This window comes from Galeopterus variegatus, unplaced genomic scaffold (genome assembly GCF_000696425.1).
Source record: "Galeopterus variegatus unplaced genomic scaffold, G_variegatus-3.0.2 Scaffold411, whole genome shotgun sequence".
In the NCBI taxonomy this organism is placed as follows: Eukaryota; Metazoa; Chordata; class Mammalia; order Dermoptera; family Cynocephalidae; genus Galeopterus; species Galeopterus variegatus.
Genome location: NW_007726522.1, coordinates 299127 through 317707, shown reverse-complemented (window position 1 = coordinate 317707; position 18581 = coordinate 299127). Strand labels below are relative to the sequence as shown.

At 45.2% G+C, this 18581-nt stretch overlaps 1 protein-coding gene across 5 annotated transcripts in view; it reads right to left on the bottom strand.

Annotated features, from left to right (window-relative positions):
* Positions 1–18581, bottom strand: part of SLC5A11 (solute carrier family 5 (sodium/inositol cotransporter), member 11) — a 76304-nt gene that overhangs the window by 38072 nt on the left and 19651 nt on the right. For 3 of the 5 annotated variants that reach the window (XM_008568460.1, XM_008568458.1, XM_008568461.1), the window contains 4 exons: positions 14535–14639; positions 13238–13297; positions 7181–7285; positions 5803–5908 (listed from right to left, as the gene is read on the bottom strand). In XM_008568460.1, the coding sequence (XP_008566682.1) occupies positions 5803–5908; positions 7181–7285; positions 13238–13297; positions 14535–14639 (376 nt within the window). The remainder of the gene's footprint in view (positions 1–5802; positions 5909–7180; positions 7286–13237; positions 13298–14534; positions 14640–18581) is intronic. The other 2 variants (XM_008568459.1, XM_008568462.1) reach the window with 2 other exon arrangements.

The following is an 18581-nucleotide window of genomic DNA, read 5'->3' as shown; positions in this document are numbered from 1 at the left end:
GGGGGGGGGGGGGGGGGGGGGAGTTGCCCTGGGTTACAGGGGGAACCTGGAAGGTCCAGACCTAACAGAAGATTTCTTAGTGTTGATTGATTGCAAAGATGGCCACAATGACTCCCACTTTGCAATGTGACTTTGCTGCTTTTATCAGGTTGTGGTGAAGCTGATTTCTCTACCACTTAAATATGGGCTTGGCCATGTGATTTTGACCTGTAGAATATGGTGGAAGTGATGTTGTGCAGCTCCAAGCCTAGGTGCCAAGGAGTCCTCCCTGAAGCTTCTGCTCTTACTCTCATGTTTCCCTGAGATGACCCTGCTTTAAGAAGCCCAGGCAAACCTCATGGAAGATGATGGACCAAATGGAGTGGAGCCCAGCTGGCAGCCCATGCTGACCACCAGCCATGTAAGTGAGGCCATCCTGTTCCAGCCAGCTCCTCCAGGTATCTTCCAACTACAAGTCAACTGAGCCAGGTGACACCAGCAGAACAACCACCCAGGCAATCCATGGAACCATTATTGTTCCAAGACCCAAAATTTGTGGGTGGTGTGTTCCACAGCAATTTCTAACTTATATAGGAAGTGATGTTGGGACCACAGTACCCGAGCTCTGAACACCTTCATTTTTAACATTGGAAAAGGGACACGAGTACTAGGTATTTGGAGCCCCTTAATACTTCCTGAACAGGGTCATTAGTCTGCCTTGGAGGATTCTTACTGGGTTTGCCAACTAGAAAAATCTTTGTAATGGGAGATCCAATCAAGATGGCAGAATAGACGGTTCCCAGCGTCACTCTCTCCCACAAATCAACCAAATTTACAACTATAAAAATGTAAAATCAGTCAAGCCAGGAACACTAGAGTTCAGAGGAAGAGGAGAGACCTATGGAGTTCACGAAGGTGGGAGAAACTATGATGAGAGAAAGAAAAAGCTGCTGTGAGCATTTTGGGCCACAGCTGCTTTAAGGCTCGAGCTGATGAGCTCCTGGAGCAGGAGCCGGCAGAAGCCGCGGCTGTGCCCTTCAGATGGAGTTACTTGGAGGCAGCAGGAGAGAAGAGGGCCTTGGCGGCCCCCAGGACAGGAAGACCGCTAGTAGGGTTCACGTGGACCCCCATAGGAGGGAGGAGCCAGAACAGCTGAAAAAAGGGAGCCATTCAGAGGCCGGTGAGTCATCACAAGAGACCAGCACAGGGCCTGTCCATGGGAAGTGTTTGCAGCACAGGCAGTGGGGGAGACGGGAACACCGGGAGAACACTGGGACACAGCAAGGACAGCCGACCTGCCCTGCAATCAGCGCAGGACCACTCAGAGGAGACTGGTCTGGAATACAGAATTGCATGGGGTGCAGTTTGATGAAAAAACTCAGGCCCAGATCAGAGATTCTACAGAACACAGATCCACCGGGTCTCTGGATAGCCAGAAGTACCTATAAGATCAACCATTAAACCCTGAGCTGCACAAAAAGCCTTCCCTAGGGAAACATCAGCAAAGCAGCAACTTAAACAACCACACAGCTGAAGTACTGGTTCCCACAGGAAGTTCCCCCCGTGTTAGAAGCAAAGGAAAAAACATTAGTTCCAGCCCAGGCACACCACCAGCACCTTGGGGCCTGCCTGGGAACTGGAGGTTGGATCTGGGGACCGGACCCCATTCCCACTTCCAGGCAAACTGCACCAGTGCCTCGGGACCAGCCTGGGGACCTGAAGCATGGAGAAGGGGACTGGACACCCCTCCCACAACCAGGCACACCATACTAGCACTTTGGGGCCTGCCCAGGGACCCAAGGCATGGAGAAGGAGACTGGACCCCTCTCCCACAACTGGGCACATGGAGCCAGCGCCTTGGGGCCTGCCCAGGGACCAGAGGCATTGAGAAGGGGACCAAACGCACCCCACAACCAGGCATACCACCAGTGTCAAGGAGCATACCAGAAACAGCACCTCCATGCGGGTGGCCCACCACAGCCACCACAATAACCATGGCTGCTGCAAAAGCGGCTAGACGCCACAACCATCACGCAGATGGTCCGCCAACCACTGGAGTGCATTCACACAAGAGTCAACAGCAGAGACAAGAAAAGAAGAGGATGTCTCTTTCTACAAAGCCCATTTCAGAGTGACAGAAGAAGCATCTGCTCTATGATAATATTGGGGGACCTGATCACATCTCTCAGCATTGGACATACCACCTAGGCAACAAGTCAACAGAATAACCATTACTCTTTCAGAAGGAGAGAAGAAATCTAGGGTAATTGGGGGGAGGAGGAGGGAGTGGGGGAAGGGGAGAGGTCGGACAAGGGGCATAAAGAATAATTATGATTTGTAACAATATATATGCTAGTAATATTGATTTGATCAACATATCTCAATGTTCGACCCCCAAAATATGTATAATCGATTTTGATTCAATAAATAAAATAAATTAAACAAACAAACAAAAACACGTTTAACTGGAAAAAAAGAAAAATCTTTGTAATGACAACAATTGTAGCAAGCCCGTCAGCATCTAGACAGAGCAATCTTTCCTTTCTCTTTTCTATACCTGCCTCTTTTCTCCTTCTCCTAACAGAGGAGACACTTGTCTGACATGAACATGTTTACTAGAGGGCACAGTCACTGAGCAATTAAAAGAAGCATGCCCATGGGTGTGGGGTTCTCCTTGATTCCTCCTTCCTTGACAGCAGGAATAGGGCCCTCTCACAAATGGGGGGAGACCCCGCTTAGATTTTGGCCCCAATTCTCTGCCCTCCTCTCCTAAAGTGAGCCATTCCAAATGGAGTGAGGTCCTGAAGTATGGTACCCCATAAACCCACTACCATTTCTATGCTAGTGTTTATTGAGCATTTATTATATGCCAGGCACTGTGGTGAGCATTTTATTCAACAAAATAATCCAAATATCTGGTGAGCATGCTCCCAAGTTCTACATGGTAGGGATACAGAAGCCAACAAAATGGCATGTTTTCTGTTCTCACAGAGCTTACAGATTAATGGGGGAGACAGACCCCCAAACAAGGAACACGAAGATGAACTAGCTTTTGCAGCTAGCCCTCCTTGATACCTGTGCTCCATGCACATGGCTTCTATTAGTTCTGAGGACTCAGCCAAGGTCTTTCGACATCAGGGATCTTTGCATATGTTAGATTTTGTTTGCTTTTCTGTTTAAAGTCTCTGATGGTGTTCCATGGCACTTAGAACAAACTCCAGGCTCATGTTCAAATCCCTGGCCCCTGTCCTTCTTACCATCAGGTCCGCTGCACAAACAGTGTCTGGGGTGCCGTTCTCACTGCTAGTGTGAGCGGCACCACTGGTGTTGAGGGGGACACGACCTGTATAACCATTTGCTTGCTCAGCTTCAGCAGCCTCGACCCCCTTGCTGCTCCCTAAGCGAGCAGAGCACGCTCCCATCTCAGTCTTTGCAGCCGCCCTTCTCTCTGCCTGGAATTCTCTTCCCCGGAACTTCTCATGAGTAGTTTTTTAAATCTGGTTGAAACATCACCTTACAGAGGCTTCACTTGAACATCCTATCTAAAAAAAAGCAAAAAAAATAAAGCTGGAGGTATTACTCTACCTGACTTTAAACTATACTACAAAGCTATAATAACCAAAACAGCATGGTATTGGTATAATAACAGAGACTCTGATCAATGGAATAGAATAGAGCACCCTGAAATCAACCCACGCACTTACTGCCATTTGATCTTCGACAAAGGCATTAAGTCTATTCACTGGGGTCGGGACTCCCTCTTCAGCAAAGGGTGCTGGGATAACTGGTTATCCATTTGCAGGAGATTGAAACTAGACCCACATCTCTCACCATTTACTAAAATCAACTCAAAATGGATTAAGGATTTAAATATACACCCTGAAACAATAAAACTTATTAAAGAAAACATAGGAGAAACCCTTCAGCAAATAGGGCTGGGCACAGACTTCATGAATATGACCCCAAAAGCATGGGCAACCAAAGGAAAAATAAACAAATGGGACTATATCAAACTGAAAAGTTTCTGCACAGCAAAAGAAACAATTAACAGAGCTAAAAGACAGCCAACAGAGTGGGAGAAAATATTTGCAAAATACATATCTGACAAAGGACTAATATCCAGAATATATAAGGAACTCAAACAACTTTACAAGGAAAAAACAAGCAACCCAATTAAAAAATGGGCAAAAGAGCTAAGTAGGCATTTCTCTAAAGAAGATATGCAAATGGCCAACAGTCATATGAAAAAATGCTCAACATCACTCAGCATCCGGGAAATGCAAATCAAAACCACACTGAGATACCATCTCACCCCAGTTAGGATGGCTAAAATCCAGAAGATGCTGAACGATAAATGCTGGCGTGGTTGCGGAGAAAAAGGAACTCTCTTACATTGTTGGTGGGAATGCATAATGGTGCAACCCCTATGGAAAATGGTTTGGAGGTTCCTCAAACAGCTGAAGATAGATCTACCACACGACCCAGCTATCCTACTGCTGGGAATATATCCAAAGGAATGGAAATCATCAAGTCGAAGGTATACTTGTTTCCCAATGTTCATTGCAGCACTCTTTACAATAGCCAAGAGTTGGAATCAGCCCAAATGTCCATCATCGGATGAGTGGATATGGAAAATGTGGTATATCTACACAATGGAATACTACTCAGCTATAAAAACTAATGAGATACTGCCATTTGCAACAACATGGATGGACCTTGAGAGAATAATATTGAGTGAAACGAGTCAGGCAGAGAAAAAGAAATTCCACATGTTCTCACTCATTGGTGGGAGCTAAAAAAAAAAGTAAAACAAACAAACTAATTCACCCACATACACACACACACACACGCACACACACAAAAAAAAAAAAACCGGAGGGGGGTGGGGTGGGGAAGAAGATATAACAACTATACTTCCATGAAGTTGTTACAACAAGCAAACGCAAAGGACATTCTTGGGGGGGAGGGGAGAGAGGGAGGAGGGAGGGAGGTGTCGGTGACGGGCCATAATAATCATATACAGTGTATATTGACAAAATAAAAAAAAAAAAAAAAAAAAAAAGCCTCCTGCATTTCTCCCCATCTTATCATCGTGCGTAATTTTCCTTCATAGCACTTATCAGGTTACATCCTGACATTATTTATCCATTTCCTTGTTCATTGTCTGTCTCCCCACCTTCGCTAGAGTGTAAGTTCCTCTGGGGTAGAGATTTTTGTCTGTCTTGTTTACGTCTGTGCCCCACTTCCTAACATGATGTCTGGCACACAGTATATATATATATAATAGGTACATATATATAATGTATATACACATTTGTGTAGTAAATTATATTACACCAAGAAGAGACAGAGAAGGGTGAAACTAGAGCAGAAGATGAGAGGTGAATATTGAGTATTCAAAAACAATTACTTGTCGAGGCCCTACTATGTGCAGTCTTCTAGGACATGATTTTGAGGTGGAAAGATGAGGCTACCTGACCTCAGGTTTTAGAATTATAGTAGTTTATGATCCGGCCTTGTATTGAGCATGCAAATGCACATGTGCAGCACGTAGTAGGTTCTCAATAAGTAGAACCTAGAATACATGAATGGGAAAAGATGTTATGCAGTTGTGGAGCCTTTTTAAAATTCTTTCTCCTACCAGGCAACCCTGTTTCTTTGGATAATGGCCTACGGGAATCTTATTATCTGGGGGTAATGGAGTGACGTTTAATGAATAAATGATCTTAAAACACTGGAACATCAGAAGATGGACCAGGAAAAGATGGTGGCCCACAGCCCCTGCCCACCACCTCTCCCAACATTACCCTTGTTCAGTCATACCTGCAACAGTGTATAGAGCTGTGATGGCCAAAAGCCCAATTACGGACAGGTACAGATCCAGGTGCAAAGACTGCTGAATAAAGATGGCGCCCGCATACATGTCCACCTGCGGAGACGTGAAGTTGATAGATGAATGAATGAATGAATGAATGAATGAATGAATGAATGAATGAATGAATCAACGGGCGTTTGCAGCACCATTTCCCCAGGATCGGGCCCTAGCCTAGATTCTGACTCATATTGTCCTTTGTTCATTCAACTCGTCCCAACTCAGACATCTCAACGTAGAGCCCTGAGGGCAATTAATTAAGTTTGAGGCGCCTGCCCTGGACTAATGCAACAGCCTCCTCAGTGGTTGTCCTGCTTCTGCTCTTGGTCCTCTTCACTCCATGCTCCACACTGCAGCTTTCATCAGACACCATCATAGCCATGTCATCCTTCTCCCCATTGAAGCTCTTGAGCGGATCTCCACTGCCGCCAGGGTAAAGGCTGAATGAACACATCAGAGTTGCACGCTGGACCCTCTATGATTTGCTTGCCTCTGGCCTAATTTCCTTTACTCACATTATATTCCCAGTGCTCCAGGCACTCTGGAATACTTTGTGTTTCCCCAAAAGCCACGTTGCCCCACACCTCCCAGCTTTGGCTTGTGCTGGTCCATCTGTCTGGAATGCCAATCCCCCTTCCCCTAGCTGGTAAACTCCTCCTGAGATGAAACTTCCCCTGTAAGGCTTCCTCACATCTGTAGCTTCCCATCAGACTGCAAGTGAACATTCTAGAAAGAAGCCTATGTATCTGTTCTTTGAGTCTAGAGCTGGCATTGTCAGTCATTGTTTTGGAGATTGAATGGGATTCCTGCTGCCCCCTTCTCACCCTCCTCACATAGGACAAGCTCCTCTCTACCCCCAGCTGGATGAGTCAGGCTGTCCAGGTGGCACATGCCCAGAGGATGAAGTGCATCTGCTCTTTGCCACCTTCCAGGAGACCTGCCCATCCAAAGGTCCAGTGGGGCAAGCCCAATCAGTTATCAGCACATCAGGTTAACAGGCAATCACTGCCTGATCCCAGGAGGAATATAAAAGCTCTATCCAAGCATTGGCGGGGCTCTTGGTGTTCCACTCAGTGACCTGGCCCATCCTACATGTTGTTGAAGAAGCTTTTCAGGGGTAGGGGAGAAAGCCCTTCCCTCCACGTCTTCTCCCAATATCCCTCTGCCCGGGCTTATCTCTCCCCCGCCCCTCCCATCTTCCTCTAGCCTCCCTGAAGCCTGCCCAAGAGAAGGAGAAAGTGGATAAGAAAGAGACATCCCCACCAATGGACTGTGACTTATCTTGACGCCATGCTGCAGGAGCGTGGCCAGCCTGTGGCCCCACCTTACCGAGATCTTGGTGAAGATGTAGATAAACAGGTAGAGCACGGCCAGGGTGATGGGGATCCTGTGGCCACCAAAGCGTTTCCTTAGGTATTCCGGCATCGTGGTGACCTGGAGGTCAGAGCTGGGCTTCATCACCTGGTGACTTCACACGCGTGGCCTCCCTGCACCTGCCCTGTCCTTCCTCCCCCGCCAAATTCAGAAGCAAAACAGCCTTCTTGGGATTCTCAGTGGGAGACTTAGAAGGAGAAGAAAATGGGGCTAAGTAAGGGGTGAAGTGAGGAGGAATGGGGTCCTCTGCAAACAGGATACAACAAATTGTATCCTGTATTATTGTTTACTTAATGCTTTTCTTTAAACCAACGCATATTTTTATTTAAATAAACATATCTAAAAAGGAAACTTTAAATCACCACTGTAAATGGAAAATTGACCCTAAATTTAAGGGAACCAGATAAAATAAATTCAGGGATAATAAAACAATTTGTTTATTTTCTATTCTCTTCTGGCAACTTCCTGCTGCACACTACTCAGGGCCCAGAACCTACTCATTCTTTCTTTAAAGAGAGAGAGAGTTCTTAGAGAATGTTGAAGTGTTAAAGGCATATAGCTCCAACATGACACTTGTCCTTTGAGTTTATCAGAAAACTGAAAGACGATGGAAAAAGGAAAAACATCACAGTGTGATTCAGTCTAGCTGGGCCCATGTCCAACACCTAAAGAACCCATGTCCAGGCTGGTGGGTTAGCTCAGTTGGTTAGAGCACCGCCTTGTAACACCAAGGTCAAGGGTTCAGATCCCGCACCAGTCAGCAGCCAAAAAAAAGAAAAGAAAAAAATGTTCACTGTCTCAAGAATCTCCATTTGTCCACATTCCAAACTTTGCTTCAAGAATAGTAAATTGTTGGGCTGGCCAGTTAGCTCAGTTGATTAGAGTGTGGAGCTGATAACACCAAAGTCCAGGATTTGATCCCTGTACTGGCCAGCCGCCACACACACACAAAAGAATAAATTATTAATAGTAGAATCCACATGTTCAAGAATGCAGGGGTGTTCAGTGTAAAATTAGTGAAGTTTGATGTACATTTGAAATTCCTTTATAATAAAATGTTGGCAAAAAGCGAACTCCAGGAATAAACATTTTTTAATAAAAAGGGGGAAAAAAGCTTCTTGCTCTTCCCCCTCCCCTCAAAAGGGCAAAAATCTGGGATTTTGACCATCATGCATGCCTTGTCTCAACCTTCTGGTCTGCTGCTGGGCAAACACAGCAGGGGGGTTCCGGAAGTGCATCGCACTGAACCCTGACACTCTATCGGGGAGAACACACGAAGAGGTTCAATCAAACCTTATTGAATGTGATAGCCTGAGAGCTAGTTAGAGAGGGCATGACAGCTTCAGTCCACTCACACAGACGCGTCAAGGAAGCCGGTCCACAAGTACGTTCACTCCCCAGTCTATGGAGGACAGCTGCCAGCTGGTCTTTGTTTGCGAGTCAGACCCTATCACTGGCTAACAGCCTTTATTATCAACTGACCTTCGTTCCCATCTAGAGAGCTCCACAGCCTCCACATGCAGAAAGTTTCTAATGAGTCAAGAAGGGAAGGAGGGATGAAAGTCATCAGACAGCAAGCAGCGCTGGTGGCTGGAAATCAGTCTCCGGGGAGAAATGTGAAGCTAGCTGACAGGTGGGAGGCGGAGCCTAGACGGTTGGTCGTACAGTAACTAAGAAGGCACTTTGCCAGCAAGCAGGGTTGAGAGAGAGGGAGGAAATGGTCTCATTAGCACGAAGCACGAAAGGCCTTCCTGTCTCAGGTATATCTGCAGAAGCAGATCCGTGATAAACATGACAGGCTCTGGACCAAGCCCACAACACTCCCCAAACCACTCCTGGCTTCAGCTGCCTCCTGCCTTGGTGAAGAAGGACTGGCGGTAACACAGGGCCCACCTGGGTGGAGCTGGGTGAATGTTAAGGAGAAATTAATGCAGCATGACAGGTGTCCTTGGAGATTGTCACCACAGCCCCCAAAGCCCTCGTGGATGGCGGCTCCTCACTTCCCTACACGCTCCTGATCTCTGGGTGCTGGATGACGGTGAAGAGACTTCAGCATCTGTGTACCCTTCCCCGAATCACATCCAGATTGTCACCCGTCCACGCTCCTGTAAAACCCCTCCCTCTTCTTCTGAAACCCATGCCGTCTGGCTATAGCAACCTCGGCCCCTCCTCCATGCTCCACCAACCCATTTCTCTGACCAAAACCTGAGCCTTGTCATCTCCAAGACCTCATTCAACTCTGACACCCAAAATTTTCCTTAAGGCAGCTCTGTCACTCGCTGACTCTGATGACCCTGCTTTGGGACTTGACCAAGACTCTGGTTCTCAATTGGTGCCTCTTCTTTGGCAGGTTGGCTCAGCCCTCATTTCACTTCCTTCTGAATTGAGGTAAGACCCTGGTATTGATTCACTCCAACAAATATGTACTGAGCATCTGCTACATGCCAGGTGCTAGTCTAGACAATGGTAGAAAACAGAGATGGTCCCTGCCCTCTTGCATCTGGCAGTCTGATGGAAGAGACATACAGTCCAGTGCAATGGTTGTCAACCAGGGAAGATTTTGCACCCCCTGGGGAATATTTGGCAATGCCTGGAGACATTCTGACTGTCACAATTTTGGGAGTTGCTACTGGAAGCCGGCAGGCACAGAACATCCCCCCACCCACCACACGTGCACACACACACACACACAAAAATAAATAAAGAATTATCCAGCCCAAAATGCCACTATTGCCAAGGTTGAGAAGCCCTTGTCTAGCGGGAGAAAGACAGACTAATGGAAGAGACACAATTTAATAATTACACAAACACGCAACAGCAACGGTGGAGAATGTGACAAAGGAGGAGACAATCCAATCAGAGAGGTCAGAAAGGGCTTCCTGGAGGAATCGTTGCTTGAACTAAAACCTGAAGGATGGAAAGCAGTTACCCAGACAGGGACACTGTCCAGCAAGAAGGAAGAGCATTGTAATGGTCTGCGGAAGCAGAGCGCCCCGGGAGAGTGAGGAATTGCTTGTTAGAACAGGGCCTGGAATCCACGTGGCAAACAGCTCCACAAATCCTCCTTCAGTGAACGACTAAATGAATGAACACTTGGAAGAACATTGTGGATGGGAAGCAGGGTGCCCCTGAGAAGTACGGTTTATTTCCCACATTCGTAAGTAAAGTTAGTCTCTAATTGTCTTAATGGCAAGTATTGGCATGAACCTATCCTCAGACATAGGAATGAACCTATTTTGGTAGGCAAAAATAAATTCCAGGTGGATAATAGATTGAACTGTGAAAAGTTCTAGAATGTGGAGGAAAACATCTTTATGACCTTGGGATAGGGAAAGATTTTTTTAAAACAATACGTAAAAGGCAGTAGCCATTAAGGACAAGGTGATAAACGAAATTCTGCCACTCGCAGCGACATGGATGAACTTAGAGAAAATCATGTTAAGTGAAATAAGCCAGGCACAGAAAGAGAAATGCCGCATGTCCTAAAAGAATGAAAGAGCTAAGAGAGAGAAAGAGCTAAAAGAAAGAAAGACAGAGAGAGAGAGAGAAAGAAAAAGAAAGAGTCATAATAATTCATTGAGCTTTCAAAAGGTGAGAACAGAACTAAGGCCACCAGAGATGGGAAGGTGGGGAAGAGGGGGAATTAGCGAGAAATTGGTAAAGGGCCACAAAACATGATTACATTGCATAATGTTGAATACACTAATTATCCTGATTTGAGCATCATGTATTGCACACAGGCATTGATATTCAACTCTGTACCCCACAGATATGTACAATCAACTATGTTTCATAATAATAACAATAATAATAATAAAAGGACTGGGTAATAAATGCGATGACATTAAAATTGAGATTCCCAAAAGAGGAAATCCAAATCACCTGAAAACATAAACAGAGCTGCCAATTAAAAGCACAGTGAGATATCACTACACACCCACAAGATTAGCAAGAATTTTAAAGTCAGAGAATACCAAGTGTCAGCGAGGATATGGAGCACTGGGGCAAAGGGAATTTTCACACAGTGCTGGTGGGAGTAGAAACTGATGGAGCTGCTCTGGGGGAACGTTTGGCCGTCTCTTGTAAAGCCAAAGATAAGCACATCCAGTGATCCGGCAATTCCATTCATACGTAGATTCTCTGCATAAGTACATGTTTATGTGCATCAGGACACATGTATAAAAATGTTCCTAGAAGCACTGTCTATCATAGCTTAATGCTGGGAACAACCTAAATGCCCACCGTACTACAGAATACTGCATAGCAATGAAAATCAACATATCAGCTACCTGCCACAAAAGAATATGTTACTTCTGAATCTATGTACATATAATTTTTTAAAAAGTAAAATTATATTGTTCAAGTATGCATACTTAATACTGTAAAGAAAAGCACAGAATGAGTCCTTACTATGAAAGTCAAAGAGAAAAGAGGGGATTGTTCTTTGTCTTGATGTGGGTGTTCATTTTACGGTAGCTTTTAAAGCTGCTCATCTGTGTTTTATCACTTTCCTGTGTGTTCGCTTTACTTCCTAATAAAAACGGACGGGGTAGCTTTTTATCTCTTCTCACTCTGGCATTTATTATCTAGAATGGGTTTAATCTCTCCTTTGAGTACTCGCAAGATATTGCCCAAAGGATGTCCAGATCCTGGGAATTTCATTTTTCTATTTAACAGTACAGGCTGGAGATCAGCACACTTGTATCGACCTCTCCCTTTCCACGGCATGACATCACGTAGTATGAATGCCCAGTCCCCTATTAATAAGCATTGTGGTTGTTCCCCGGCTTTTCTATTACAGCAGCCATTTAAAATCTTTGTGCCTCTTCCCAACCTTCAGCGCCACCAGTTCCTTCTCTCGGCAGATGACGTTATCTTCAGAGTAAGACGGAAGCCATCAGCTGAGAGTGTCTGGCAACCCTCCCTACAAAATAACCTACATTGCCACCATCCTTTACTCCTTCCCATAATAGATGCTCAATAAATATGTACTGATGATTTGGCCCAGAGATCTTTACCCCCAGTCCAGTGTTGTCATGCCCCAGGTATGTTGTCTGGGCAGGAGCTAGTCACAGGCAGGTGTGGGCAGACCCAGGCCCCTGCTCACCAAAGTCCTTACCTTTAGACTCTTGGTATCATCTCCAAGGGGAGTTATCTTTTCCTACATTGCTGCCGTTTATACGGGATGGTACTACATCTGGTATGAAGTGATTTTTAACATGATTTCTGATCCTTAAACTCTTTCTACTTTGTGTATTTCTTAAATTTCCAAAATACAAAGTTAGTATCAGTTATTGCTCTATGAACAACACAATGATACCCTATGATCTTCCCATGTGTGGTAGAACATCTAAAACAGACTTAAGGGCTGGCCGGTTAGCCCAGTTGTTTAGAGCACGATGTTCTAAAATCAAGGTCAAGGATTTGGATCCCCATAATGGCTAGCCACAAAAAAAAAAAAAAAAAAAAGTAAAACAGACTTAAGTCTAGACAGCAGGAGTGGCACGAACTATTAATAAGATCATAAATGATTTTTCAAACTTTTTGAAAGCCCAAAGCAGCATTATTTTGTAACAAAAATTTTGACATTTCACATCTGTCAGAAATACCTCCATTATTATAGTATTGTATGCAAAGGAAGAAAGAAAATCACTGAATCATATACATATATTTAGTTAAAAGCAGTAACACCGTATGGCTTAAACATTTAAAAGAGATTGTGAGTTATACATTTGTGTTTAAATATTTTAAAAAATTTTTTGAGCCTATGCTTTTTCCAGTCTCTGAGTGCCCCATGTGTACCTTGGACATTGGTTACTAGGCGGGAACCACTAAGGACAGGGCTCCTTGTCCCACCCGGGCGTCATCTCTTCGCAGTGCTGGGACCTCAGTGAATATCGAACGGATGTCCATGGGCGGGCAGAAGGGAGGGTGGTGGGGGCGAGGGGTGCAGGGTTGGCCATCCCAAAGGGTTTCCCCACTCCACAGCACCCCGACACCCCTCACACTCACCTGGCCAGTGATGTAAATAGGCAGGAAGATCCAGGCCAGAATCAGCACGGAAAATAAGCCCTGCCCAAGAAAACACAGTGAGGACTCGGCTCCCAGTTCAGGTCATGCTGCCGATTGGGATTTCCTTCTGCACCCTGGGATAACCCAGCCCGGACTCGCCTCTGGCTCAGCCTCTTACTTGCTGAGTGGTTGGTTCACCTGCCCAGGCCTTCATATTTCCATTTTTTAAATGGGGAGAAGGGGATTAAGTAGGGAAGAAAAGGGTGGGAAGAGAAGCCTTTTGCAACGTCTTCTAGCGTGTGTCTCCTAAAATTCATCTCGTCCCTCTCCATCCAGTTGTACACCCTCCCCTCCTGGACAGTGGTTAAAGCAAAGCTGCGAGGTCATGTGGGCCTGGGCTCAAAGGCTGGCCATACCCATGAGTGGTGATGCTGAGAGAGTTAACACAGGTCTCTGAGACTCATCTTCCTCACCTGTGAAATGGGCATAACAGTGCCTCACTAGGTTGTTGCAAGGAAATTGGCAAGATACTTACTGAGCACATACTGTGTGCCAAACATTCCTCAGCACTCTTTACAAGCATTAATTCATTTAATCCTCACAATGACTCCATGTGGCCAGTGCCATATTATCTCTATTTTATACATGAGGCTCAGAGAGGTCAAGTAACTTGCCCAAGGTCACACAGCTTGTAACTGTTGGAGCCAGGAAGTGTACCCAGGCAGTCTGGTTCTAGTCTTTAACTGAATCCCATAATATGATAGTGTATGTGCATACCTAAGTCTGTTCCTGGTGTAGAGTAAGCACTTAAAATATGTTAGTCATTATGAAGATAAAGGTCATTATTAAGTGCGCCCCCTACCTCCCTCAGTGAAAATCATATCCGGAATGAGCCCTGCTACACAGGGCAGTGCGTCCTATTTCTTGAGTATCTCTGGAGTAGCCAAAAGGTCAAAACCACAATATAATTTTTGTGATGGCCAACTGATGTCTAGAATACACAAAAAATCCTCCAGCCCCATGATCCTGCTTCTGCATCTACAAGGGAAGCATTCTGAGCCCTCTTCTCCACACACTATCTGTTGGGGTCATGGCCTTATGGGCCCCCATCAAGCAAGCACAGCAAGCCCTGTACTTTACAGATCAAACTGATTGTTGCTGAGCAGGGGCACCCTTGAAGCCTCCTCTTTGCTTTTGTAAAAAAATACCATTCTATTTTTAAAGTGTAGGGAAATCACTCAACTTTCCCCCAGGATAGGTAGAGGTGAGCTGTCTATGCCCTGAGTAAAATACTTACAACAAACTCATAAGCAGCTACAGAAATGCCCGTAGCAGCACCCGACCCTGCCAGGCCCACGAAATGTCCACTTCCAATATTGCTGGCAAACAAGGATGCACCCACCTGGGGGGAGACGGATGGGTCAGATCTGGGAGCCAAGGCCTGAGATACCTGCTTCCCATCCCCAGTTCTTTCCGTGCTCCAAAGAGACCAAGACAGAAGGAGAGGTGGAGAAGGCAGGGCCATCCCTAGCCTATCTGGCATCTTTGCTTAAGTTAGAAAAAGATTTTCCTTCCCCAAGACTCTCTTATTTCCACCTGTCAGATGTTGACACAACAAATAAGCAGATCTACAATGCCTAAAATGTGGGTTGTGCCCTCTAGGGTTGCACAGTGCACAGCCTGGGCAACTGTATGCAACATCCCTTGGGGGAAGGAAACAGGTATTGTAGGAAGTGATTCACGATGAGAATCAGGAAGTCTGTGTTACTCCCCAGCTCTGCTCCTAACTTAGCAAAGTGCATAGCCCTCCTCCTGGTAGAATGCTAAGTGGTCAGCACTGCAACCATCCCTGGTCTCAGTCGATTGGACAGGATAGTCCTGGGCACCTGGCCCAAGTAGGACAAATCACATTCTTTCTTCTGGGAATGTGAAGCTGGGACACGGGGTCTGCTGTGCTGGTCCCTTGCACTGGAGATGTGCAAATGTGTAACCCAGGAAAGGGTGCATGTGGTGGGGGAGGGGGAGAGGTGCGTGTTTAGCCATGTGCCCATCACTGCCAGTCTGTTGAGAGAGAGGAGAGTGCAGGAGACATGCAGACAGAGGCAGACCGAATGAGGAGAGAAAGACGGTGGGGGAGAGAGGAAGACAAGAGAGAGGAGAGAGAACTGAGAGAGAAGCTGTGTGCCTTCCACTGACTTCCAGTCTCTGGTCCTCATCAAACTCTGTTCCATTGATCTGTGTGTCTGTTCTTCTGCCATTATCATACTCTTGTGGTTACTGAAGCCTTGTAATAAGGTTTGAAATCGGGAAATATGGGTCTTCCAACTTTGTTTGTAAGATTGTTTTGGCTATTCTGGGTTCTGTGTACCTCCATACGAGCTTGAGGATCAGCTTGCCAATCTTCAGGGGGAAAAAAAGGTGGCTGAAATTTTGATGGTGATTGTGTTGATTCTGTAGATCAGTTTGGGGAGTATTGCCATCCTGACAGTATTAAATCTTCAAATCCACGAATACAGGATGTCTTTCCAATCAGTCAGCTCTGTTTAGGTTCTATCAATGATGATTTGAGTGTATACATGTTACATTTCTTCTGTCAAATATATTCCTAAGTATTTTATTCTTTTGATGCAATTGTTAAATGGAATTATTCTCTTAATTTCATCTCAGATTGTTCACTACTAGTGTATAAAAATAAAATTCATTTTTTTTCCTTTTTGTCTTTTTTTTTTACTGACCGGTAACGGGATCACAACCCTCGGTGTCGCGCCCACACCGGGGACCGGCAACGGGATCGCAACCCTCGGTGTTGTGCCCGCACGGCGCTCAGCCAGTGAGCGGGAACCGGTCTCCACATGGGATCCGAACCCTCGGCGGGAGCGCTGCTGCGCTCCCAAGCGGCGCACTCTCCAGTGTGCCACCGGCCTCCAGTGAGCGGGAACCGGTCTCCACATGGGATCCGAACCCTCGGCGGGAGCGCTGCTGCGCTACCAAGCGGCGCACTCTCCAGTGTGCCACCGGCCTGCCCTAAAATTCATTTTTTATATTGGGCATATTTTGCAGCCTTACTGAACTTATTTATAGCCTGTGCATTACTTATGAGTTTCTACGTACAAGATTATGAGTTCTTTATTTTTTACTCTTCAATCTGGATGCCTTTTACTTGTTTTTCTTGTAAGTTGCCCTGGCTAGAACCTTCAGCAAAATGTTGAACAGAAATGAGGAGAGGGGGCCGGCCCCATGGCGCACTCGGGAGAGTGCATCACTGGGAGCGCAGCGATGCTCCCGCCATGGGTTTGGATCCTATATAGGACTGGCTGGTGAGAAATGAGGAGAGGGGGCCGGCCCCATGGCGCACTCGGGAGAGTGCATCACTGGGAGCGCAGTGATGCTCCCGCCATGGGTTTGGATCCTATATAGGACTGGCTGGTGCGCTCACTGGCTGAGCACGGTGCGGGCGACACCACACCAAGGGTTGTGATCCCCTTACTGGTCACGAAAAAGACAAAAAAAAAAAATAATAAGAAATGAGGAGAGGGGAAGATCTTGTCTTGTTTCTGATCTGACGGGGGAAGCTTTCAGTCTTTCTGCACTAAGTATAATGTTAGCTGTGCTGTTTGTGTACATGCCCTTTATCAGGATAAGGAAGTTTCCTTCGATTGCGGGCGACACCACACCAAGGGTTGTGATCCCCTTACTGGTCACGAAAAAGACAAAAAAATAATAATAATAAGAAATGAGGAGAGGGGAAGATCTTGTCTTGTTTCTGATCTGACGGGGGAAGCTTTCAGTCTTTCTCCACTAAGTATAATGTTAGCTGTGCTGTTTGTGTACATGCCCTTTATCAGGATAAGGAAGTTTCCTTCAATTTTTTTTTTTCAGGTAGGAATCCCAAATACAGTACAATGTTATTACCTATAGTTCTCATGTTTTACATTAGATCTCCAGCCTTATTCATCCTACATTTCTGCTACTTTGTATCCTCTGATCTACATCTCCTCATTATTTTCTATCTCTGCATATTTGACTTTTCTTTTTAGGTCCCACATATAAGTGAGATCATGCAGAATTTTTCTTTCTGTGTCTGGCTTGTTTCACTTAGCATAATGTCCTCCAGATTCATCCATGTATGGCAAATGGCAGGATCTCCTCCTTTTCTAAGGCTGAATGTATATATTTATATATCTCAGTTTCTTAACCCATTTGTCCTTTGGTAGACACTTAGGTTGTTTCCATATATTGGCTACTGTGAATAATGCTGCAATGAACATGGAGTGCAAAAATCTTTATGAACCACTAATTTCATTTTGGGGGGTCTATCTGCCCAGAGGAGGGATTGCTGAGTCATATTAGTTTATTTTTTAATTTCTCTAGGAACTTCCTCCTGTTCTCCATAATGGCAGCACCAGTCTACATTCCCACCAACAGTGTACAGGGGATCCCTTTTCTCCACCAGGATGGTTCCTTCCACTGGCATTCCTCGTTTGTTGAATGTTTTATCCCTAAAGGGTTTTAGATATTGTCAAATGCTTTCTCTGTATCCATTGAGATGATTTTTTTTTTGTCCTTTATTCTATAATAAGGTGAATTGCATTGATTGACTTTTTGTGTATTGAACCAAACTTTCATTCCTAGGATAAATCATACTTGGTCATGATGTGTAGTCATTTTTACATGTTGCTAGATTTGGTTTGTTGAGAAGTTCTGAGCCTATATTCATAAGAAATATTTGTCTGTAGGGTTTTTTTTTTTCTTATGTCTGTCTGGTTTTGGTGTAAGGGTAATATTGACGTTGTAAAATGAGTTAGGAAGTGTTTTCTTATTTTTTCTGGGAGAGTTTGTGAAGGATTAGTAGTAATTCTTTCAATGTTTGGAAGAACCCACTAGTGAAGCCATCTAGTCCTTGGCTCTTCTTTGAGGAAAATTTTGTGATTACTAATTCAAAGTCTTTACTTTTTATATAGGTACAATTCAGATTTTCTATTTCTCCTTTGGTAGTTTACATCTTTCTAGGAATTTGTACATTTCATCTAGGTTTTCTAGTTATTTGACTAAACAATTGTTCATAGTATGGCTTTATAATTATTTTTATTTCTGTAAGATTGGTTATAATGTCTCCTCTTTCATTTCTGATTTTAATAATTTGAGTTTTCTCTCTTTCTTGATCAGTCTAGCTAAAAGTCAGTCAACTGCATTGATCTTTTCAAATAACCAACTTTTGGGCCGGCCCGGTGGCACACTGCTACACTGCGCCACTTGGGAGCGCGGCGGCGCTCCCGCCGAGGGTTCGGATCCCACATACAGACCGGTTCCCGCTCACTGGCTGAGCGAGGTGCGGGTGCAACAC